The sequence below is a fragment of the Lampris incognitus genome, chromosome 11 (assembly GCF_029633865.1).
Source record: "Lampris incognitus isolate fLamInc1 chromosome 11, fLamInc1.hap2, whole genome shotgun sequence".
Lineage (NCBI taxonomy): Eukaryota > Metazoa > Chordata > Actinopteri > Lampriformes > Lampridae > Lampris > Lampris incognitus.
In genome coordinates, this window is record NC_079221.1 from 8,560,465 (window position 1) to 8,586,336 (window position 25,872).

At 46.7% G+C, this 25,872-nt stretch overlaps 1 protein-coding gene across 1 annotated transcript in view; it reads left to right on the forward strand.

The window, feature by feature from the left end:
• The first annotated feature begins 1,841 nt into the window (after positions 1 to 1,841).
• morc3a (MORC family CW-type zinc finger 3a) overlaps positions 1,842 to 25,872 on the forward strand; it is a 33,784-nt gene continuing 9,753 nt past the window's right edge. The window contains exons 1-11 of the mRNA XM_056289845.1: positions 1,842 to 1,917; positions 5,057 to 5,129; positions 12,365 to 12,497; positions 12,623 to 12,847; positions 15,334 to 15,480; positions 15,725 to 15,860; positions 20,891 to 21,019; positions 21,206 to 21,325; positions 21,953 to 22,050; positions 23,593 to 23,700; positions 23,815 to 23,943. Coding sequence (XP_056145820.1) covers positions 1,876 to 1,917; positions 5,057 to 5,129; positions 12,365 to 12,497; positions 12,623 to 12,847; positions 15,334 to 15,480; positions 15,725 to 15,860; positions 20,891 to 21,019; positions 21,206 to 21,325; positions 21,953 to 22,050; positions 23,593 to 23,700; positions 23,815 to 23,943 — 1,340 coding nt within the window. The 5' untranslated portion in view covers positions 1,842 to 1,875. The remainder of the gene's footprint in view (positions 1,918 to 5,056; positions 5,130 to 12,364; positions 12,498 to 12,622; positions 12,848 to 15,333; positions 15,481 to 15,724; positions 15,861 to 20,890; positions 21,020 to 21,205; positions 21,326 to 21,952; positions 22,051 to 23,592; positions 23,701 to 23,814; positions 23,944 to 25,872) is intronic.

Consider the following 25,872-nt stretch of genomic DNA (forward strand, 5'->3'; position numbering starts at 1 on the left):
GGCGGAGTCGGCTTGTGTTCGTCACACGAATGCGCCTCTGTGTGTGTCGGAAAAAGCAGTGGTTCGGCGCGGAGAGATGCAGTTGGCGAACGCATGCAGTGAGAGGGTGGGTGTTTGAATTGAGATAGGGATCGATTGGCCACTAAATTGGGATAAGAAGGGAAAAATCGGAAATAAATAGAAAAAAACATATAAAACAAGAAAAAAGTACATCATATATACTTTGACAATATTTTTGCTTAGGTTTTCATTTGGGATGAAGTTCCGCCGGTAGGGGGAGACACAATATTCTAGATCTCTGTGGCAGTTTGGAAGAATGAAGAAGGAGCTCGGACTGTTGTGAAACGCTGGAGCGCACAAAAGGGCGTGGTTTGGATTGGTGAACGCCCACCGCCTTGCCAGCCGCTGACCTCACCGTTACGTCACTGTTTACAACACATCGAAGACGCCGACCCACCGGTAGCGATGACCGCTGCTATAGCAGTACTCCTGTGTGTTTTTTCCTCATCCTGCCACACTACGTGTACTTGGACGTGATATCGACGCGAGAGCGGAAAGCCAAAGCAAATAAAACAAATCAACAGGCGACCCGCGTGGTTTCGGCATGACAGCAACGTCATCAACGCGCCCACTCGCTCGCCACGAGCCCTCTGGACGTTGACGGTGGGCTCAGCTGGACGCGGGACTGTGCACCAGTGAGCCTTCGTGGTCCAAGTCCGTCGTAATGCCCGGTCCGTTTCATTCGGACGTTTGCCTTCTCCCGTACAGCTCCGCGGGATATCACGTCTGCTGAAATTCGGGGTCTGCAGCGCGTGTTGCGAAAACAACTTTTGTTTTGATTCCGCCCCGTTGATTACTTGGGCGACTTCCGGTGCGCCGAGGGCAGAGGGAGGGTGGGGGAGTGTGCGCGGATCTGATGTGCTGTTTGAAAAATGGCGGCGACGCAGTCGACGGCCGGGGTGCCAGTGAGCACTGTAAGTAAACTCTTGCATCTTATGACTGTTACATTGTTGCCGCTGTTGCGCCGAACGCGAACAAACGACCGCGCGCCCGCCTCCCCGCCAAGCGACGTTAGGGGTCGCGTGTCACGCTCGACGCCGAGGGTGCCGTGGCTCGCTCGGCGCGTGTCATGTGATCGCGATGTGGCGGAGCGCTGGCAAGTCGCCTCGAGGCTGGCACTTGATAATAATGATAATAATGACGTGCAAAAGACTTTTAACAACTAAAGCTGAATAAGGATTAGCAGTTTATTTCGTCCACTACCCCAGCCGCTTTGTGATACGTCATTAATCCCTGTCCGGGCTGCTCGCGTGCACGCTTTCATCCTCCCGAGCAGTAGTTGTTTGTTTTTGTTTTTAATGTGTTTTTGTTTTTAATGTTTGTCACATTGCAAAACCACCCGCGGCTTTTGCCATTTTGCCGCTGGGAAGACATGAGAATATGCGCGTAAGTTTCGGATACGCCCTCAGCTCTGCAGTTGCGTTTTGGCAGAAACGAAAGCGAAAAGGGGAGATGGGGGAAACCGTAAAAGCTGGAATAACGGGATAAACGCTGGAATAACGGGATAAAAGTGCAACCCGGGCCTTATTTTCGTAGTTCGTGCCGTCGTGCATCTTAATTAGTTGTGTTTTTTTTTTTTTACTCTCCGGCCTCATTTTGGAGATTTTGCAGAACGCAACTTTACAATCGCATCTTTTCAGAGCGCCCAACTCCTTTAAGTAGACGCGTTAACGGGTCGGACCCTCTAATCGACTGGTTAACGTTGGGCCTGCGGTGCGGTTCGCGTCCCGGCTGTGGCAACGGTTCCCCGGGCCGCCCCCCCACCCCCTAATTCGGGTGGGGGGGTGTGCGCGGATCTGATGTGCTGTTTGAAAAATGGCGGCGACGCAGTCGACGGCCGGGGTGCCAGTGAGCACTGTAAGTAAACTCTTGCATCTTATGACTGTTACATTGTTGCCGCTGTTGCGCCGAACGCGAACAAACGACCGCGCGCCCGCCTCCCCGCCAAGCGACGTTAGGGGTCGCGTGTCAATCTCGACGCCGAGGGTGCCGTGGCTCGCTCGGCGCGTGTCATGTGATCGCGATGTGGCGGAGCGCTGGCAAGTCGCCTCGAGGCTGGCACTTGATAATAATGATAATAATGACGTGCAAAAGACTTTTAACAACTAAAGCTGAATAAGGATTAGCAGTTTATTTCGTCCACTACCCCAGCCGCTTTGTGATACGTCATTAATCCCTGTCCGGGCTGCTCGCGTGCACGCTTTCATCCTCCCGAGCAGTAGTTGTTTGTTTTTGTTTTTGTTTTTAATGTGTTTTTGTTTTTAATGTTTGTCACATTGCAAAACCACCCGCGGCTTTTACCATTTTGCCGCTGGGGAGAGATGAGAATATGCGCGTAAGTTTCGGATACGCCCTCAGCTGTGCAGTTGCGTTTTGGCAGAAACGAAAGCGAAAAGGGGAGATGGGGGAAACCGTAAAAGCTGGAATAACGGGATAAAAGTGCAACCTGGGCCTTATTTTCGTAGTTCGTGCCGTCGTGCATCTTAATTAGTTGTGTTTTGTTTTTGTGTTTTTTTTTTTACTCCGGTCTCATTTTGGAGATTTTGCAGAACGCAACTTTACAATCGCATCTTTTCAGAGCGCCAAACTCCTTTAAGTAGACGCGTGAACGGGTCGGACCCTCTAATCGACTGGTTAACGTTGTCGCCTGCGGTGCGGGAGATGCGGGTTCGCGTCCCGGCTGTGGCAACGGTTCCCCGCCCCCCCCCTAATTCGCTGCAATAGCAACTAAAAGAGAGAGAGAGGGAGGGGGACCGTAATGACTGTGTACTTGATAGACAAGTTTACGCGGCGTTTCCGCATTCGGGCCAGCCTACGCCTTTCTTTTCCGGTGTAACGAGTAGCTACCTAGTTACCACAGTTCCGGGAAAGGGGTTTTCTTTGGTTGGCTCTTTGGCAACGAAGTGATGGGAACAAACAAAGACGTTTTTCGGCGGTTTCTTCAAATTCAAAGCCTCCAACCACACCCGTGATTGGAAATCTGCTGTTGGTTTTCCGTGGAAGGAAAACCATGGAATGCCGGGACAGATTTAGGCTTGTTTACATCCGGCTACGGATATTGAGACCGGAAGAACAATGCACCCGCCCCGGCGCCCTTGGTAAGGGCGGGAAAACTCGTCTATATGCCTCTGTAACCGGTTATTTTCTTGTCCGGTGCGGGATTCGATACGGGGTGTACTGCACCACAAAGCGACATCGCTAACCGCTCGGCTAAAGGGTCAGACCGGTTAGCTAGGGGGCTAACGTGTCTTATTAGTAGTTTACAGTCGTCACCCTCCCCGGAAGCGCGCCCTCGCGCTTTGTTCTTCCCGCGCTCCGAAGAGACTTCTGAGGATCTGCACACTTCCGGATCCCACCGCTGCCACCAATGTAACCGGTTATTTTCTTGCCCGGTGCGGGATTCGATACGGGGTGTACTGCACCACAAGGCGACATCACTAACCGCTCGGCTAAAGAGTCAGACCTGTTAGCTAGGGGCTAACGGGTCTTATTAGTAGTTTACACCTCTTATGTTCGGCTCTATGCATAACTGTAGTCCAACCAGAAGTCCTCCGGTGTCTACTGCAGCGGTCATACCAGTTCCCTGTTTGTTGGCGTGTGCTACTGCCAATGGCATATTTGCTATATTTGCATATTTGCCTGCAAGATTTACCATGGATAAATGTTGACGATATGCACAGAATTGTCGACAAACTTTCACCTGCACCTGCCAGCAGACAGGTGAAGAGTTTCAAGTTGTACCTATCAAGTTACGTCCACAATAATGAGGATGAGCGGACGGACGGACGGAATTGTGGACGTAACTTGATATGTACAACTTGAAGCTTTTAACCCGTTTGCTGTTAGGTGCAGGTGAAAGTTTGTCGACAATTCTGTGCATGTCGTTGACGTTTCCATCCATCCATTATCTGAACCGCTTATCCTGCTCTCGGGGTCACGGGGATGCTGGAGCCTATCCCAGCGGTCTTTGGGCAGCAGGTGGGGAGACACCCTGGACACCATCACATAGGGCAGATATACACACACCCGCACATTCATACCTCGGGATAATTTAGTACGGCCGATTCACCTGACCTACATGTCTTTGGACTGTGGGAGGAAACTGGAGCCCCCCGGAGGAAGCCCACGCAGACACGGGGAAAACATGCAAACTCCACACAGAGAACGACCCGGGACGACCCCGAAAGTTGGACTACCCCGGGGCTCGAACCCAGGACCTTCTTGCTGTGAGGTGACCGCGCTATCCACTGCGCCGCCCCATCGTTGACATTTATCCGTGGTAAATCTTGCAGGCAAATATGCAAATATAGCAAATATGCCATTGTCAATAGCACACGCCGACAGACAGGAAACTGGTACGACCGCTACAGTAGAGACGGGAAGTCAGTGGACTGCAGTTATGTACAGAGTAGATGGTGCTGGCACGGGTTGTTTCATGGCCACCTGTCTATCTATGGTAAATAAGATGGCCATTCCTGCACGTTGAACCAGAAAGAAGCTCAGCAGTGTGATAGACTATTGATGATAATATTGGACGTTTCGGGTAATATTTTTTGACTTGCGCTAATGTTGTCACTTTCAAGTGCTGGTTCAGGTAGTGTAGTTGAATCCAGCTCTGGCCACACATCCAAAATCTCCCCAATGCAGTCTGAGTAAAATATCATAACTGATGTGATTGACGGCAAAAACTATGAAAATAAGACCCAGTTTGTTAAAAAGAACAAATTGAGTAATCCTTGCAGAATTTGTCAAACCAAGCAGATGCTCTGCCGAAGTGCCCTTTAGCAAGTCACCTCATTTCAGCACTACGCCCTAAGTTTATCCTGCCGTTTCACTTGCTCTGTGATAAAGGATGAAAAAATAACAATATGACGCTTGATCCTTTGTGGAATTGAGGATTCGTTATTTTAAATTGTCTGAGTCATAGCATATCACTTTGAAGACTTTTGTGTGCTTGTCATTCTTGCATAATTCTCAACCTGTTCCTGCGTTGCAGCTCAACCCCAAGTTTCTACACACCAACTCCACCAGCCACACCTGGCCCTTCAGTGCCATCGCTGAACTAATAGGTGAGTCAGTGTTATTTTCCATTCTCACCGATTCTACCAGTTAATGGTTTTTGTTTTGTTTTTGTTTTGTTTACTTTTTTCCTTTCAAAGGTTTTGTCCAAGTTACAGAGGCGTTGTCAGAGTTGTGTGTCGTTTGGAAGCCAAACTAAAGGTTTGGCTTCCCGAGGATAGATTAAAGAAAAAGGCCCACAAATATTTTTTTGAGTTTTGAGTGGCGAGAGACCTCAAATCCATTGGCTTTGTAGTTGTAAATAAAATTATTGCAATTGCTCAGTAGTTTGGCTGTACAGTAATTCTAACCCCTTTGAATATTTAATATGAATTATATAAAACATCTTCAGCATTTAGAATTTAAGGACCCAGCGCACTGACAAGCATCTGATTATAAAATTTATGACTGATGTTAACGCGATTTACCACATAACAAGCTTTATTCGAAGATGTTTACGCATGGATTCATTTATACAATAACTCCTTAAAATGCAAGGGACATATGGAAGCTTGTACTTCTTTAACAATAGAGCAACCAAGGCCGTCATTTTGACGGTTTTGGATTTTCAAGGTTTAATAACTGAGAAAAAAAGATACAGACCTGCCGCCCCCTGAATGCTCCTAAAATTGCATATATTTGCATTAAAATTAGTTTTAGATCAATTGCACACAAACATTTTTTATAAGAGCTACCTAAAACGACCACGAGCGGTCAAAAAGATGGCTCGTAATTTGCGCGTCATGTCACTGTTTATGACGTGTGTTGGTGGCGTCATTTCCTTCATGAAGTTCGTTGCTCTGTCCTAGAAACACACTAGCATCCTCCAGTGCAGAGAAATAGTCCAATCTTGATTTCTGATTATTTCCAACACATCTGGTTACAGACGCACCATGACTACCACCGAGTCGTTGCAGTATTTACAGGTGTTGGACAGCGGCCATTTTAAATTGCTTGAAAAATAGTATTTAAGTTGTTAAAATGTTAATTTTGGTGTCAGTCGTTTCTAACAGACATACTAACATATGCAGTGCATTAATATCTCAATCGGGTATTTATCTTGACAGAATGTAGAGTTTAAAAACCGGCCGCCATTTTGACCGCCCATGGTCGTTTTAGGTAGGAAGGGAATCTTGGTCGTTCTAGTGTTCAGAACGGGTAACATTTCCTTTAAAAAAAAAAGCTGTACACACGAGAAAAATGCCCACATTTCGTCTTCCATCCGTTTCATCGTGGCCTCAAAAAGACGATCCCTGCTTTCCTAGCATGCAGGTAACGGTAACAAGTCTTCTAGGTTATTCCTCCTCTGCTGTCGCCCTTCCATGAGCAGATGCCATCGTCTCGGCAGTGTTTCCTTAACTGGCAGCGGCCTTGCAGTTTTGCCGAGCTGCAGCTGTCCTTATGGGTTTGTGCGATCTCATGCTTTCCAAACATGAACAGGACTTTCTTCCAGTTTTTACGAAAAACGAAGAAGTGTGTCTTTGTGGGTGTCATGGCAATTATTCGATTCCACTCTGACGTTAAATGAGGAGCGAGACAAAAATCTCTCACAGTATTGTCACACGTGAACAGACGCACAAGATTCAGTTTATTGTCATTTCATTATGTACCCACATACAAAAAAAAAAAATGAAATGCCATTTCTCCCAACCCACAGTAGTGCAACAGAAAAGATGAAAATATATATATAAAATTTCCCTAAAAACGTTACCACTAAAAACATAAAAACAGAGGCCCAGTGATGGCCTGGCGGCCTGTCCAGGGTGTCTCCCCGCCTGCTGCCCAATGACTGCTGGGATAGGCTCCAGCATCCTTCCCTGGATAATGGGACAAAACAAAAAAAGCACAGTTACCAACACAGTCCATTCAAATGCAGCACAGTCCATTGAAGTGCCATTTCAGTTCAATTTTGACAGCGGGTGTCTGTCAACAAGTGACCAGCACTGATTTGGTGGCATGACTGGGGGGACGGGGGAGGGGGGGGCACGGTTCGTTAATGATCCTGACTGCTTGTGGGTAGAAGCTATTTAGAGTTCTGCTAGACTTAGCACAGATGCTCCTGTACCTCTTCCCAGATGGCAGGAAGGAAAACATGTTGTGAGAAGGGTGGTGGGGATCTGTAATGATGCTGGAGGCTCTGGGAACCCAGCGTTAATGGAAAAGCTCCAGCAGGAAGGGGAGAGGGGCACAAATGATCTTGCTAGCCGTCTTCACTATACGTGCCGTTCAGCCGGTGTCGCTCGGTCGCTTTGCAGTTACTGAACCAGGAAGTGAGACTGTAGGTTACAATACTTTTTAACAGTCAAGTCAGCTTTATCTGTATAGCCCAATATCACGAATTACAAATTTGCCTCAGGGGGCTTTACAGCAACACAACATCCTGCCCTTAGACCCTCGCATTGGATAAGGAACAACTCCCTAAAAAAATGCCCTTTAACAGGGAGAAAAAAAATAGGAAGAAACATCAGGGAGAGCAACAGAGGAGGGATCTCTCTTCCAAGATGGACAACGTGCAATGGATGTTGTGTTTACACAATTTACAGAATACAACACTGAAAGAGGATAACGGAATTATAATGGAATTATATGAAGAATATGATGAGGAGGATGTGAAGCAGTGTCCAGAGGTCACCAGAACAGCCCAGGACTCGTGCCACGTGACCGACATCACCATGTAGACAAAAGAAGACAAAAAAATCAGCCACATGTCTGAGTGAGAGAAGGATATAACATTGAAACAGGATAACAACATGGATTTATAAGATACATATATAAAAAGAAAATGTGATGAGGGGGATGCCAAGCAGTGTCCAGGTGGCGACCACAATTACCATGAAGACCTGGGAGGACGACAGACTGCACGTGCACACAATGGAGACTCACATCACACCATTCACACACACAGAAAAAGAGAAAGGAGAAGACGTCATTCAGAGAGAGAGAAAAGACGCGAGAGAAGAGAACAGTTTGTAGTAATCAATAATCTGTACTCTATAATCTCGTCAGCAGAACAGTGCTTGGTAAATTCATTGAGACAGAAACCGACCCAGTACAGGTTGTGAAGCACTCAACTTCAAGGCAACTAATTGTAGGCTAAGGCAAAAAGATGAGTTTTAGCTTTAGATTTACCCCACTCTTCCGGGCCGTCCTCCTCGCTGCCCCACCCCCTTCTGTCGATCTGGGGAGAGCTGCAGACTACCACATGTCTCCTGTGATACATGTGGAGTCGCCAGACGCTTCTTTTCACCTGACAGTGAGGAGTTTCGCCAGGGGGATGTAGCACGTGGGAGGATCACGCTATTCCCCCCAGTCCCCCCCCCCTCCCCGAACAGGCGCCCCGACCGTCCAGAGGAGGCACTAGTGCAGCGACCAGGACACATACCCACATCTGGCTTCCCACCCGCAGACACAGCCAATTGTGTCTGTAGGGACGCCCGACCAAGCCGGAGGTAACACGGATTTGAACCTCTTAACCCCGTGTTGGTAGGCAACGGAATAGACCACCACGCTAACCGGACACTCTTGGCATCGCAATCTTGCCTCTCTTGCTTTGTCTCCAAACCGTCCAACCTGAGCCGTCCCTCTAATTCCCTCTAATGACGAAGAAGGACAGGATTAGGAATAAGTGTTCGTAATCCTGTCCTTCGTCATCACTCCCAATGAAAATCTTAGCATCTTCAACTCCGCCACCTCCAGCGCCGCCTCCTGCCCCTCACGTTTGAATGAGTGTTCGAATTTTGAATAAAGAAATGACAGCTCTTATATCCTTCCAATACTTGCATTCCTTCACTGGCTAAAAGAAAAGGAAAAGGGCAATGGGGCCTTTTTATGCAGAGCCCCGGTTTTTGAAATTACCAGCCTGAGAAAGCAACTCTCAAACCTGATTCTAGCTGCCGCTGCTCAGAACTCATATTTAGGAAGTTGCTGTCATGTAAGTAAAGGGTGGTCTGAATAGTCACTGTTGAATAACTTTGGAAATAAATTGTCAGAGGTTGCAAAGTGGTTTTGTGATGGGGGGTCAGTCAGTGTCCTGAGATAACTGCTCAAATAAGTGAAGGAAAGAAGAGTACTTACTAGGTAACATAACCTACAGCTTTGGCGAGTTAGGATCACATAGCATGGCTCCATAGTGTTTCCCGTATTTGAACCCCGGGGTCTTCAACGACGCTATATGGGCGCAAGTCCTTCCAAATAAAAAGCACCACCGACCACCACCATCTGTACTCTTCTGTGCACAAGCTGAGCCTGATGGAAGCTTGTAGGTGTTACTGTCCAGTGTAGTGTGCCTTGGGTCCGCAGGTTTTGGGTGAGGTTGCTGCCTTGCCGTTTTATCGGCGTGGTGTCTTGTGAAGTGAGATCGTAAGTTGGTTGCGTTTCCTGAATATTTTATCGTAGTATGACAAAGCTTGCAAACGGCATTGGTTTTATCCAAATCGTCCCTCTCTCATTTTGTCTTTAAAACCAAAGTGCACCCAAACGTCGGCTCTGAAAGACGAAGGCACTGCTCTGGTATTTTCCGCCATGTTTGCCACTGAAATAGTGCTGGGAGGCAACCAGCCAACTGCTAGCCCACCAGCCTACTGCTAGCCCACCAGCCTACTGCTAGCCCACAGTGACATCTGCAGGAGCAGACGTCGTAGGCTATTTGATCACAGGGGTTTGAGTGATATTTAAACACATTTTAAATCTGTTTAATACATGAATATTTTTTTTTAATGTATCGGTACAAGGGGCTGGAGAGTCGATAAAGTATTGTGAAAAAAAATACTGCGATACTGAGCTGTATCGCTTGTTTTTTGCACAGCCTTAGCTCACGCCTAACATGACCGATGCAGTTTTAGATGAACTCCAGTCCATTTAGTCCGGTTCACGTGGGCGGGTGTGAACAGTGTCACTCCACCTCTGGCGCAGACCAAACGACCGCATCCAGAATGCCTGAAAGGGTGAGGCCTCGGCCCACCTCCGAGAGAACCTGGGTTTGGTTTGGTTTGTGGCGTGAACACCGCCAGCACAAAACTCGTGAAATAGTGGAAAAAAACATTATCAGTGGGATTTCCCGAAAAGTAGGTGTTTCCATCTCATCGTCTGTCCATATTTGCCCTCCTTTTCTAATGTCTGCTCATTGTGTTTACATATCTGATGGAAGTCTGAACGACCAAAACTTCACATGCTTTTACTTTGCTAATTAAAATAACATATTTTTTGTGCGGACGGAGTTTGGTTTTCTCCTTCATGGACATATTTATCCTCGACTCATTTTAACTAAGGTGACCAGATGATAACAGTCTTTAAGATCTTGCGAGACATTGTCGTATGGCTGTATGATGTCCACTCTTTACAGGTTACCAGCATGAAGAGGTATCTGACACATTTATATCCCGAGAATATACAATATGCTGAATAACGGATCAGAAAATAAATCTCTATGGGCATGACTAATGGTAAAGAATGAGAGTGGTGGGGCGTCCGGCTAGCGTAGCAGTCGTTTCCATTGCCTACCAACATGGGGATTGCTCGTTCAAATCCCTGTTGTGTTACCTCCGGCTTGGTCGGGCGTCCCTACAGACACAATTGGCTGTGTCTGTGGATGGGAGGACAGATGTGGGTATATGCCCTGGTCGCTGCACTAGTGCCACCTCTGGTCGGTTGGGGCGCCTGTTCAGGGTGGAGGGGGAACTGGGGGGAATAGCGTGATCCTCCCACACGCTACAACCCCCTGGCGAAACTCCTCACTGTCAGGTGAAAAGAAGCGGCTGGCGACTCCACATGTATCGGAGGAGGCATGTGGTAGTCTGCAGCCCTCCCCGGATCGGCAGAGGGGGTGGAGCAGAGACCAGGACGGCTCGGAAGAGTGAGGTAATTGGACGGGTACAGTTGGGGAGAAAAGGGGGGGCTGGAATCCCCCCCCCAAAAAAAACAGAATTGAGTGGTGTTTGTGTGCTTTGTTATGCTGAAGAGCTCATTAATTTCCAACCGATCAAATTGCGATATGAGAGATGCGATGCTGAGACAAATACCAGCAGTGATTAAGGGAGAGATGACTTTTCCACCCACATCACCATGTGTGTCCTTTATTACCCCCGTAGTCATAGTGTCTCGCTCTAGTTCTGCTGATGGTTTACGCTTAATTTTGCTGTGTTTATTTTACTCTCATTTTCTTTTTCTTTCCTGCGGTTGTTGCTTGTAATACTTCATGTAACCTTGTCAGGAAAAGTGCACCATAAATAAGCCAATAATTATGTCTACTACTACTACGTTCAGCTGTTCCCGTTAGGCGTTGCCACAGCGGATCATCCGTTTCCTTATGACCATAATTATATAAAGTTCGTGAAGTCAGCAATCACCAAATCGTTATTTTGCAGTCAAAAGGTTTTTGCGTCATATTATGATTAACTCTCGTTTTAATGTTCACCTCGCCCACAGTAAAAGCACTCTGGGTAAGACTGAATAAATACCGGCCATGAGTTCTATCAAGCGGGACCAAAGTTCAGAGTCTAGCCAAAATGAAGGCACAGAAACCTGTTTAGCGGGCGTCCGGTAGCATGGTGGTCTATTCCGTTGCCTACCAACATGGAGATCACCAGATCGAATCCCCATGTTACCTCCGTCCCCCTACAGACACAGTTTACCATGTCTGTGGGTGGGAAGCCCGATGTGGGTATGTGTCCTGGTCGCTGCACTAGCGCCTCCTCTGGTTGGTCGGGGCGTCTGTTCGGGGGGGAATAGCGTGATACTCCCACGCACTACCTACCCCTGGTGAAACTCCTCACAGTCAGGTGAAAAGAAGCGGCTGGCTACATGGATCGGAGGAGGCATGTGGTAGTCTGCAGCCCTCCCCGGATCGGCAGAGGAGTGGAGCAATGACCGGGACAGCTCGGAAGAGTGGGGAAATTGGCTGGATAGAATTAGGGAGAAAAAAGGAGAACCCCCCCCCCCCAAAAAAAAACAAAAAACAAAAGAAAGAAACCTGTTTAAGCCTACAGCTTCCCCCTCTAGATAGTCTGCAGTACCGCTGTTGTGGTGAATGGGGCGCGGTAAGCTCATCACCACTAAACAACACCAGATGGGGCGATTTTGGGTTCATGGGTTGCAAAGTCTTTCTCTCCTTGCTGATTGCAGTATCGTTGGGAACAAACTTAAAATGAACCAGAGGTCAAGTTAATACAACACTGTCCTTCTCAATTGACATCCGTTTACTGCTAGTTTTAATTCTTTTATTCCTGTGTTGTCCTCTGTTTTGCTCTAGATAATGCCTATGATCCAGACGTTAGCGCCACAAAGTTCTGGATCGATAAGACCGAGATCAAAGGGCAGCTATGCCTCGTTTTCATGGATAACGGAAATGGACTGATTTATGAGACAATGCACAAGATGCTCAGGTACAGATGGGTTTTCTTTTCAGTATCAAAGTGATTACAGCCTTGTTAAGTAATGCACCCGGTTTGCACATGGCAGCGTTTCCGTGCATGACTGATCATTCGCCCTTCTGTCTCTTTCCCTCAAGTTTCGGGTACAGTGACAAGCCTGTCGTAAATGGCCAGCTGCCAATTGGTATATATGGCAACGGCTTCAAATCTGGCTCCATGCGTCTTGGGAAAGACGCTATTGTGTTCTCCAAAAGAGGGGATGACTCTTGTGTTGGGATGCTTTCCCAGAGCTACCTGGAGACGATTGGTGCCAAGCAGATCATCGTCCCCATTGTCAGCTTCAAACAGAAAACACCAAACAGGTATGTCCTTTATTCCAATGAGCCATCCTATGTTGTTGATTATGGACATCATGGGTGCAAAAAGCTCTCAATGGGGTGTCAATCTCAGTCTGATTCCACAATTGGTGTGTGGGGGGGCATTGGATAATTGGTTGGACCTTCTCTCAATATGTATTATCAGTTATTGACATCTCGTTATCATCTCGTTTAGCTGTGATGAACCCCTAAACTTAATTACAGACCTTATTTGCTTCTGTCAGAGTTGTAAAGCCTTTTCTGACCAAAGTTTTTCAGTCCTATGAAAAAGGTATCTTGTAATGAGACCTGTAAACCTCCTCTCTACAAGAGATCCAAACTGGTCCTCGGTGTGTTGTTTCGCTCATGGGTTGGACAGTAATTCAGTATTATTGTTTATCATCTTTCAGTGGTGGTGGCACGGTGGCGCCGTGGTTAGCGCAGTCGCCTCACAGCAAGTAGGTTCTGGGTTCGAGTCCCGGGGTAGTCCAACCTTGGGGGTCGTCCCGGGTCGTCCTCTGTGTGGAGTTTGCATGTTCTCCCCGTGTCTGTGTGGGTTTCCTCCGGGTGCTCCGGTTTCCTCCCACAGTCCAGAGACATGTAGGTCAGGTGAATCGGCTGTACTACTAAATTATCCCTAGGTATGAATGTGTGCGTGTGTGTCACACAGACATCCTGGACAGGCTGCCAGGCCAGGGTGTCTCCCTGCCTGCCGCCCAAAGACTGCTGGGATAGGCTCCAGCATTCCCGCGACCCTGAGAGCAGGATAAGTGGTTCGGATAATGGATGGATGGATATCTTGACAGAATTTTGCCGTCTAAATTTATGATAATGAGAATCTATTACCTAAAATTTCTCACCAAATGAGGTCTGAAAATTTTATTTTTATTTTATTTTTAAATTTGTTTCTGATTTCTCCCAATTTAGCGGCCAATCGATCCCTATTCTAGTTCAAACACCCACCCTCGTACTGTGTGCATTCGCCAACTGCATCTCTCCGGCCGGCAGTCTCGAAGGAGATGCCTCGCCACTTTCATGACGAGGCGAATCCAGGCCGAACCACTGCTTTTTCCGACACACACACAGACGCATTCATGTGATGAACACAAGCCGACTCCGCCCCCCTCCCGAAGACAGCGTTGCCAATTATTGTTGCTTCGCCGAGTCCAGCCATAGTCGGATCTGACGAGACCGGGGCGCGAACCCCAGTCCCCAGTGGGCAACTGCATTGGCACAAAGCCGATGCTTAGACCGCTACATGAGGTCTGAAATATTTGAGGGGGTATTATTTTGAAAGCTAGATTTGGTTTGATATTATACTTAACATTACCGAACAGTTTCAATATGATCAAGGCTCAGCGTTTTCAGTTTTTATTTTTCAAAGCCATCCAGAATGCCGAATTTCGTCACAAGAGGACACTGTTACATAACCTCACACGAATAGGAACAACTTTTGGATCCGTGGGAACATAAAATCCGGGTGAAAATCAGTTTAAACCGGTCCGCGCCTTTAAAAAATCTGGGTATTTTTCAATGAAAATTGGTAAAAACCGAAAACGCTGAGCCTTGAATATGATGAACTTAAGATGGAGTCTTGAACATCCATCCCAACTCTTGTGTTGTATTTGTCTCTACAACTGATACTTGTGATCACCTTCTCAAATCTGTGCAGGTTCACATTCGTAATTTTGCATGATTTGTTAAATCACACAAAAAATATCGGTGGCGTAACCACATATCAGCCTCAACTGCAGTAGTGCGTTTATATTTGCTGGTGTAAAAACGGAAGATTGCGTTCACATTCAATGAGGTCTCTACAGTGCTGTCCCTCATGGTAAATTAAAGAGGTGGGCTTCCCTTTATACCATGTAAAAAGGTTATCAGACTCTCACCTTTTGAAATTGTCAGTGTTCAGCATCACCACATATCCTTTCTAGACCACCTAGCCCACTTGGTAGGTTCCATGGTGCACAAAAGTTTGCTTTGTATGGCAACTGGGACTTACAGTCCTGTTAAACACAGCTTGGATTTGCTAAATCATTGTTTCTTCTCGGCGACACGGCGGCACAGTGGTTAGCGCGGTCGCCTCATAGCAAGAAGGTCCTGGGTTCGAACCCCGGGGTAGTCCAACCTTGGGGGTCGTCCTCTATGTGGAGTTTGCATGTTCTCCCTGTGTCTGTGTGGGTTTTCCTCCGGGTGCTCTGGTTTCCTCCCACAGTCCAAAGACATGTAGGTCAGTTGAACCGGCTGTACTAAATTGTCCCTAGATATGGATGTGTGTGAGTGTGATGGCCTGTCCAGGGTGTCTCCCTGCCTGCCGCCCAATGACTGCTGAGATGGCATCCCCGCCACCCTGAGAGCAGGATAAGCTGTTCGGATAGTGGATGGATGGATGGATGGGTTGTTTCTTCTTGATCATTTTAATTCATCACACACAACGGATTCAGCATAAGCTATGACAATAGAGTGAGTTTTCTTTGCCTTTTTGATAGAGAGCAGCACAGAGCAAGTCTACAGCACATCCTGCAACACTCGCTCTTCAACACGAGGGAGGAGCTGTTCGCTGAGATAAAGGCTATCAACTCCACCTTCACGACAGAAACCAGCGGGACACGAATCATTATCTGGAACTTGCGCAGGTCTCTTCCTCTCTCCATGTGAATTTCTCCTTCTCTGTTTTTCTATCCGTTATCACTTTTGTGTCTCTCTCCCTTGCCCTCTTTCTCTCTTGCTATCCTTTGTCGCCATGCACATCAATTGTATTGTCCAACATGCAAACAGGCATAGGCATGTTGGATTTTCTGGAGAGACAAACTCCAAAAATGTTATCCAAAAGGCCAGCATGATGAAGTATACCACCTTCTTTTTTTTTTTTCCTCATAGGACATCAACAGAAACATCAGAGTTTGATTTTGCGAAGGACCGCTATGATATCCAAATTCCTTCTGAGGCAGTCAATGAAAGATACAATCTAGAGCAGTTGACATCGTCCATCCCTGAGTGCGTCTACTCATTGCATGTAAGGAGCATAATATTGGTTCCTATTACCCTGCTCAGGCTACATCAGGGTAGGGCTTTACCACTCCACTATCTCCCTGTGTGATACACAGTGTAGTCGCTATTTTTTTTTTTTTCAATTTCAGTGTTTCCCACAGAAGTACATGCTATTGGTTGTGGCAGCTGACAATTCGACATGGTCGGAAATCAATCATTTATTGCCGAGTACAAGAATATACAAGGCATTTGTCTTGGTATGTTGGTGCGAGAGGGAAAAATTAACATTAAATAGTAAAAGAATTATAAATCAAATATATACAAGATAGAATAAAATAAAAATAAAAGTAAGGCGCAGTCAACACCGATTCAGAGTCGAACATGAGACCATGTGGCAGCCCCCGATGGCAGGAGCTGTATTAACAAAAAGTTAAATGAGAATTTTCAGAAGTTCTTCACAGAATAAGAGTTATTTACAGGTTCGTGCAGGTTTTATGCAAGATGTCCATATACAACGAGCAGAGTAGGGAAGATAAAAGGGGGTGGGTTGGTGGAATGTCAGGATCTGTGGGTGTTCGGGGGCCTGTTAGAAAGGCCTACTGCTGTAGGGAAGAAGCTGTTCTTGTGGCGTGAGGTTCTGGTTTTTATAGACCTTAGCTTCTTGTCAGAGGGGAGTGTTTTAAAGAGACCATGTTCTGGGTGGGAAGGGTCATGGAAGGACAGTAGGTTGCGGTCAGTCACCCTCTCGGCAGAGTGAATGATACGCTGCAGTCTGCCCATGTCTGTGACAGTGGCAGCAGCATACCAGATAGTGATGGAGGAGGTGAGGGTGGACTCAGTGATAGCAGTGTAAGAGTGCACCATCATTGGCTTTGGCAGGTTGGACTTTTTCAGCTGCCACAAGAAGTACATCCTCTGCTGTGCCTTCTTGGTAAGGGAGCTGATGTTCAGCTCCCACTTGAGGTCCTGGGTGATGATGCTGCCCAGGAAGCAGAAGGACTCCACAGTGTCCACTGGAGAGCCACGCAGGATGATGGGGGGGCAGGGTATTTTCTGAAGTCCAAAACCATCTCAACTGTCTTTAGGACGTTGAGCTCCAAGTTGCTTTTGCTGCATCAGGACACCAGATGGTCAGTCTCCCACCTGTAGGCGGATTCATCCCCACCAGAGATAAGCCCAATTAGGGAGAGCCGTCAGCAAACTTCAGGAGCTTGACTGCCTGGTGACTGGAGGTGCAGCTGTTAGGAGAACTGATGCTGATGTTCCGGGAGTCAGAGATGTGTTTCCCCGGCTTCACGTGCTGCTTCCTGTCAGATAGGAAGTTGGTGATCCACCTGTAGGTGGAGATAGGCACGTGCAGCTGGGAGAGCTTTTCCTTCAGCAGATCCAGGATGAGGGTGTTGAAGGCGGGGCTGAACTCCACAAACAGGATCCTGGCATAGGTTCCTGCAGAGTCTAGGTGCTGGAGGATGAAGTGGAATGCCATGTTTACTGCATCGACCACAGACCTGTTCACTCTGTAGGTGAACTACAGGGAGTCCAAGAGTGGTTCAGTAATAGTTTTGAGGTGGGACAGAACAAGGCGCTCAAAAGACTTCATGACCACAGAGATCAGGACGACGAGGTCTATAGTGATTGAGTCCTGTGGTCCTTGTTTTTTTGGGGGATGGGGATGATGGTGAAGGTCTTGAAGCAGGCTGGTACGGGACATGTCTCCAGTGAGGTGTTCTGTGTCTGTGAACACTGGAGACCGCTTGAACAGCCTGTTACGTCCCTCTCCAGGATGGAGAGAGTTATCTTTGTAGTAGGGGAGGAGGGAGCTTCTCGGTTGGGCATTTGTGGAGAGGCCTGGGCCCCTGCTGAGATGAGGGAGGGAGAGTGGTGGATAGAGTCACAAGGGATGGTGTCAGGACTGTCCCATTGTCTTTCAAATCAGCAATAGAACTCATTCAGATCGTTGGCCAGGTGCAAGTCATTAGTGGAGTGAGAGGACTTTGGGTTTGTAGTTGGGGATCTGTCTGATGCCCTTCTAGAGGCCGAGTTGTTTTCTGAGAACTGCTGTTGAAGTCTCTGAGTACAGTAATTTAACATCTCTCACCGTCTTGCTAAATCTGCATTTAGACTCTTTAAACTGAACCTTGTCCCCACTCCTAAACGCTTTCTCCCTTTCCGAACTAAGCTGTCTTGAGTTTAGCTGTAATCCAGGGTTTATCGTTGTTGTAACTAACCCTGGTGCAAGATGGTACACAGCTGTCTTCACAGAAGCTGATGTAAGACATCACAGTACTCATGTAGACTGTTGGCGGCAGTCCTGAAAACATCCCAGTCAGCACAGTCCAAGCACGCGTGAAGATCCTCCATAGTTTCACTGGTCCACTTCTAAGATGTCCTCACAACAGGTTTAGAGAGTTTAAATTTCTGCCTGTATGTGTCATCAGGAATCAAGTGGACCATGACATGGTCAGAGTGTCCCAGTGCAATACCGGGAGACTGCATGATAGACACTGATTGTAGAGTAACAGTGAGCTAAAGTGTTCTCCTCCCTGGTCGGGCATTCAATCAGCTGACGGTATTTAGGTAGTTCATGGCTGAGATTCCCTTTGATAAAGTCCCCCAGGACAGTAATGAAAAGAGTCCCCACTCTTTCAGGACAGTGGGATGGCAAGCCACCTGAACACCACTAGCCACCAGCTGGGTAGCTGCAGTGTCAGCAGGCACCATTTTCACAGAAGGGCCCCGACTGAGACGCGTCAGAACCGCAGGAACGTCTGCTGGGTGGCCTGGAGTGTCATCACACAGGGTCGCGTAGCGGTTGGAGAGGCGTAGGCGAGGGGGGGAGGCAGCCCCGTCCGAGCCTCTCTTGCGATCGCGGACCACCGCTTTGGCCCAGGATGTCTGGTGGTTAGGTGTCAAGCAGGAGGAAAGCCATGGACAAGTGGAGGGGCCGCACAGAACTGTGTCCTGGATGGTTGCACTGAGAGAGGCAGTCCGTTTGGACTGGCCAGAAGCCACGTCCATGTAGGTGGTCAAAAGGGAGTCTTTCTTATGGAGTTCATAAGAAAGCTGTCGAACATCTTCTTCAAGGTCAGCAATCTTTCTGTTTGCTTTCTTTAGTAGCACACAGTCCTCACAGGGCAAAGTTGGCATAACTGTGGCTAACTTAGCCACAAGCTAGAAACAAGCCATATACAGTCCCACCGCTACAGAATCGGAGGCTTCAGTGCGATTAAGTCAGTGCAGGAGCCGATGATCGAATAAATTCCACCAAGGGGTTGTTAAGTTGTTAGTTTTCAAGGTTCAAGTTAAAAAGTTAAAAGCAAGCAGAGCAATAGACGAACAAGCCGTCGGCTGGGAAGCAGCAGCGGGGATATGGTGCATAATGTTCAGTTGGAGATAGATGCTGTCGGTGTCATGTGAGTTTCCTGTCCTGCTTTATCAATAGTCTTACTGGTTCTTTTTCATTGCTAAAGAATTTTTATCTTTTTTAAATTATCATTTTTTTTAAATAATAAATTCGGAACAAGTCCAGTAATGTTCACAACAGCAAAGTCACTATCAACTCAATATCTCACTGGAAAGAAATCTAAAATGTCAGTAAAATAGATAATATTCTGGGGGCGCCCCGCTGGCTCACCTGGTAGAGCGCGTACCACATCAGGCTGAGTCCTTACCGCAGCGGCCTGGGTTCAATTCTGACCCGGGCCCAATTCTGACCCGGGCCCTTTGCTTTATTCATTTATTTATTTTTTATAAAATTATTTCTGATTTTTCCCTTTTTCTCCCAATTTAGTGGCCAATCAATCCCTATTTTAATTCAAACACCCACCCTCGTACTGTATATGCGTTCGCCAACTGCATCTCTCCGCTCGGCAGTCTCGAAGGAGACGCCTCCCCACTTTTGTGACAAGGCGACTCCAGGCCGAACCACTGCTTTTTCCGACACACCCAGAGATGCATTCATGTGACGAACACAAGCCGACTCCATCCCCCTCCCGAAGACAGCGTTGCCAATTATTGCTGCTTCATCGAGTCCGGCCATAGTCGGATCTGACGAGACCGGGGCGCGAACCCCGGTCCCCAGTGGGCAACTGCATCGACACAAAGGCCCGGGCCCTTTGCTGCATGTGGTCCCTTCTCTCTCCCCTGCCTTTCCTGTCTCTCGACTATCACTATCTAATAAAGGCGGAAAGTAATCCAAAAATTAATAAATAAATAATATTCCTGACATCAAAATACTAAGTGAATTTTAGAAAGACTGAAGAACACGGACATGAGTCAGTATCAGTCATTCATCCTGTCCTCTGTCCTCCTCCCTCTGCTGCTGCTGCTGCTGCTGCTGTGATTCACTGCCTGCAGGTACTGCTGGGAGAGCGAAGTTTACAAGAATTTGCCAAATTTTAAGACTTGTGGCAAACTAAGATGAACAGTTAGGCGACACACCGAAAGCTTTCGATTTAGCTTGTTCGTAAGAATTTGCCGTTAGCTTAACCAGCGCGCCGTGGTTGTGTAAAACATGCTGGGCGACTGGACAAAACCGTTGAAAATGCCAGTTTTCCACATGCTCGTCGAACAGGTGGTTTGATAAAGTACTTATTGGCCTTTTACTTTTTATCGCACTTAACAGTAAGGAGCGTAGTTGTCGTCAACTCGAGTAATCTTCGGGTTATTGTCACTTCACCTGATTTACTGTGTCCACCCAGCCTGTTCGCGCCGTTTATTTGTGTGTGCGTGCATGTGTGCTTGTGTGTGTGCATGTGTGTGTGCATGCATATGCGCCGAGCATGCAGTCCCGCCCCAAGGAGAGGGCAGAGAAGTGCGACCATAAATGATAAAACGGAAAATCGGTATGTGGCGGTCAGTGTTGATATTGTGGCGGGCCACCACGAATAAATCAGCGTGTGGGAAACACGGAATTCTAGAGGCTCTATCTTACAAGCACCATTCAAGTGATAGAATGTACTTTTTAAGCAAGCTCTTGGTAAGCTTTCAACTTCCTTTTAAGGTATCTTAGATTTGTCAGGGATAATCGAAAGTTGTGTTTTCAATGGAAACCAGGCCTACTGCAGAATTCTGTACCTGAAGCCTCGCATGCAGATCATGATTCGTGGTCAAAAGGTGAAGACTCAACTCATCTCAAAGAATCTGGCTCACATTGCCAAGGACCGGTACAAGCCCGCTTTCCTTGTATCCTCTCCATACAGGCTCCTTAGAGCTGGTGGTATTGTTTGAGAAATGGGGGACTTTTGTTTCTAATGTTTCAAGGGCAACCCTAAGATTTGACAAACATCAGTTTGGGAAATGGTTAAATGGTGTGAAATGGTATTTCTTTGCATGCCTCCCTCCTTGAGTTTTCCTTAATTCTTAGTTTAGAACAGAGCCGTATCGATCACTTTTGGGTACAACACCAAAAGCAAAGACCAGTATGGCATTATGATGTATCACAAAAATCGCCTCATCAAATTCTATGAACGTGTGGGCTGTCAGCTCAAGGTGAGTTTTGTTGATATGATGGGTGTGTTTTCAATATCTCACCTAGGCTTTTGTCATTAAACCTGTTGTTCACAATTTTAGAGGTGAAAAGTTGGTGATGGAGAATGGCTAATGCTACTTTGCAGTTAAATATTTCATGTTACGGGCGTCCGGGTGGCATGATGGTCTGTTCCGTTGCCTACAACACGGGGATCACCAGTTCAAATCCCCGTGTTACCTCCGGCTTGGTCGGGCATCCCTGCAGACACAATTGGCCGTGTCTGCGGGTGGGAAGCCGGATGTGAGTGTGTGTCCTGGTCCTTGGACTAGCGCCTCCTCTGATTGGTCGGGGCGCCTGTTCGGGGGGGGGTTGCGTGACCCTCCCACGCGCTACGTCCCCCTGGCAAAACTCCTCACTGTCAGGTGAAAAGAAGCGGCTGGTGACTCCACACGTATCGAAGGAAGCATGTGGTAGTCTGCAGCCCTCCTCGGATCGGCAGAGGGGGTGGAGCAGCGACCGGGACGGCTCAGAAGAGTGGTGTAATTGGCCAAATACAACTGGGGGGGGGGGGACATTTAAAAAAAAATCATGTTACTAGTTGAATTACATTGTGGTATTTATCTTTTACTAATTTTTGCTTGCTACAGGCAAGCAACAAGGGTGTTGGAGTCATTGGGGTTGTGGAGTGTAACTTTCTGGAGCCTACCCACAACAAACAGGATTTTGACAACACTGATAAGTACAGGTAAGAGCAGGGTGTCTGCAGATCCTTAAAAAGTCTTAAATTCATGTATCTAAATTAAAGGTCTTAAAATGTCTTAAATTCATTAGAAATGTCGGGAAATGGTATTAAATTACTTACTCAAAGGTCTTAAAAAAAACTGTCCGGGAGAGGACTATTTCTTCTTCGTTTGTGTTGTGCAAAGATTAATTTAGCTTGGGTTGCGTGCAGAGCGCGAATCATTCTGGTGTCTACTTGCAGTCGTGACCAGAGTTGGCTGCTTTTTTCGCTGCAGCTAACGCGAGGTTGTAAATAGACCGTTCTATGGTGAAATGCATAAATGTGTTCAGCCAGCGACATCTATTGGTCAGATAGAATCGCTTATAGAAGAAGCCTCTGGAAACCGGAAATCCACAGCAGAGATGAAAATTCTGAGCAGTGGTAAGTCACGTTCCGGTATCGCCGCAAAAATAATAAAATAACGCCTTTTAAAATGAATGAAAAATCTATTGAACGCCTAAACTGACATAAGATAATATTTGACACTTATATGGTACATATTCATTCCACCACATGCTATTTTCATGAATTCCAGGTTCGTATCAGGCGCACCTGTTAGCTATAGCATGCTATTCCCTGTAATTAAAACATATGTATCCCCATAGACAAATATATGACCTGGATGATGCGATACCATGGCGATATTACCTGCAACTCTCGGTTGTAGGTAATATTAATGCGACTAGTTATCGAAAAGAATACCGATGCTGGTTTTACTGAGCGGTTAATTACTAAATGGTATAGCCTATATAGAATTTGGCGGAGAAATGCTAACTAAGTCATGACAAAATGGCCGCCGAGAGAAGAAGAAAGGTTGATGCTAGAATGGATCGTCCGGAGGGAGGGGGGAGGGACCTCCGCTGCGCGCTCTGCTGTGATTCGTTGTTTTGTCATCAAATGCTCACAGCGAATTAACCAATCACAGCAGCGTATAGTTTCTGGCAGCTTTTTCAACATGGAGGAGGACTTCAGCTTATCTGATTGCAATCGCGCGAAATTCCGCGAATCAAATGTTTAAATATTTGGTCTGAACGTCAAGAAATGCGGTTACAACATCGTGTCCCAAAACAGACATTTGTTTAACCATTTCGATAAAACTGCACTCACGTGAATCAAATGTTAAAATATTCAGCTGTTGGGCGTTAGGTCTTACCAACCATATGTATATATTTTGTTGTAGATCTTGGTCTTAAATTCCATTCCAAGTGGCATTAAAAAGGTCTTAAAAAGGTCTTAAATTTAACTTACTGAAACCTGCAGATACCCTGTAAGAGTGAAAATGATTTTTTTTTACAAATAAGTTAATCTCATAAGTCAACCTGTTGGGTCAGAAAAGCCTAAACACCAAAATTAGTTCCTGTGAATCAGTATCTGCACATCCAGAAAACATCGTCTCACCAAGCTTTTTTTATTTTTGTAAATTGGCAGATTAACTGTCCACCTTTGTGAGGCAGGCCCTTTGAATAACAAATGTATAAATCTTAAATGCTTGGTTTGTTGATGCAGGAAAATGATGAGCAATTTGGGGATAAAGCTAGAGGAATACTGGAAAGAAATTCGCCACATGAAAAACAGCGAGGATCCAAACAGCACAGTCCCAGTGGAGGATACCAAGTCAGTACATCTGAGGCTCTACTAACCTTCACACATTGTGTCGTCCGGTATCTTCTGCCCCTATGAATTTACTGCCACTTGTCTGCGTACAGTTTCTGTGTTTCTGTCCCACAGGAAGCGACCTGACCAAAACTGGGTGCAGTGCGATCTGTGTCTGAAATGGAGGAAACTCCCTGATGGCATTGACGACACCCTGCTCCCAGACAAATGGTTCTGCAGTTTGAATCCGGACCCCCAGTTTAGGTAATAATGGACCAGTGTCAAATTTGACAGCATAGAAAATAACTGTAGGGGAATGAGGGAGTCTTGCACCCTGTATTCCAACCATTCATACATTTCTTCAAGTTAGTATTGAAGGAATAGTTCGGAATTTTTGAGGCCTATACTTATTTTATACTCATCACTCATGTAGCACATAGGTAGGTTTCATTTTCACAGTCCTCTACTTCTTCATAACGGATTCCAGTGTTGTAGTCGAGTCACTAAACGTCGAGTCTCGAGTCCCCAGTGTTCGAGTCAGAGTCCCCAAAGAAGAGTCAGAGTCAAGTCCCCATTACCTGAGTCCGAGTCATCAAGGTTGAGTCTGAGTCGAGTTCCAAGATGGGCTCCAGTGCTCCACTCTGGCACCATAAAAAAGCTGACATACAAATAAAAAAGGTCTACATTTAACAAAAATGACACCGCTGTCACCACTTCAAAGGGAATTTATTTACTTTGTGACACAATAGCCAAACAAATGCACTTGCAAGCATGTGCTCGCACACACACACACAAACGCACACGAAATTTAATAATGTTACGGTATTAATATAGCTATCAATATGCCAAATTATTAGGGCCTATTACAAACAAACTGACAAAAACAAAAAAAGTCTATCAATTAACAAGTCCGAGTCCTCATCTCCAACTTCCGAGTCCAAATGCAGTCAGTGCTCGAGTCCAAGTCCGAGTCATCAGTGCTCAAGTCCAAGTCGAGTCACAAGTCCTGAAAATCAGGACTCGAGTCCGAGTCCTGGACTCGAGTACTACAACACTGCAAGATTCACAGCTTCGGCTTGCCATCTTGAGTTCAGTGCAAATCATGGAGCCAAAGCCACAGTCCTTGAGTGCAAAAACACACTCAACAGATCAGCCAATTAAATGTGACGCTGCAACAAAGTTTGTGTGCTGGGAAGAATTCAGCATTTTAGAAAAATGTCCAAGAAAACACCTCAATATGCACAGGGATTAAAGTTCTGGCTCCTTTCGATGCGAGTTGAGATGGTTTGGGCATCTGATTAGGATGCCTCCTGGGCGGGCGCCTTCCTTTGGAGGTTTACTGGGCCAACTGGGAGGAGACCCCAGGGTAGACCCAGAACTCGCTGGAGGGACTACATGTCCAATCTGGCCTGGGAACACATTGGGATCTCCCAGGAGCAGCTAGACGGCGTTGCTGGGGAGAGGGACGTCTGGAGTGCCCTACTTCGCTTGCTGCCACCGCGACCCGACCCCGGAGAAGCGGCTGAAGATGAGATGAGATTAAAGTTCTCTCACTATGACTAATCTCCATCAGTTGGATTCCGGAGGGGCCTTGTATGAGATCAGTGCAGGGTTTTCCTTACAAGACATGGCATCAAGCACAATAAACGCCTAAGCGTTTTTGCTTAGCGCCTCAACCGGATGAAGAAACTATGCTGAGAGTTTTCTACCACTCTGGACTGAAAGGATACCGTTTTGGCCCTAATATAAAACGGTATGTTTTTTCTGAAATGCAAGGTTTAAAACGTGGGGGTTGTGCTATATTTCAGGACTAGACAATTACATGTTCATTCGTTACAACAGATGTTCTTTTTGAATGGAGAGAGTACCAGAGTAACTAGGGTACTTTACAGAGTGTAGCATTGAGTTGTTTGTAGCCGTACGGCAACGTTTTCAACATAAAACTAGGTAAAGTATTGCTGCGTTTTGGCCGTTCATTCACACGACAACGGCGTTTTGGGGTCTGAAAACGCAAGACTTTTGAAACGGGTTCCAGAGTGAAATCTTGTGAAAACGCAACTCCAGCGTCGCCGCGTAACCTAGCGAAAACGGTGACGTCACGGCTCCGATTCGCACATGCGTATTACGTTTTCAGTCAAATAGCCATGGCGCATTACGGAGCGGCGTTTGTGCCGTTATCTCCGCTAAGTTTAT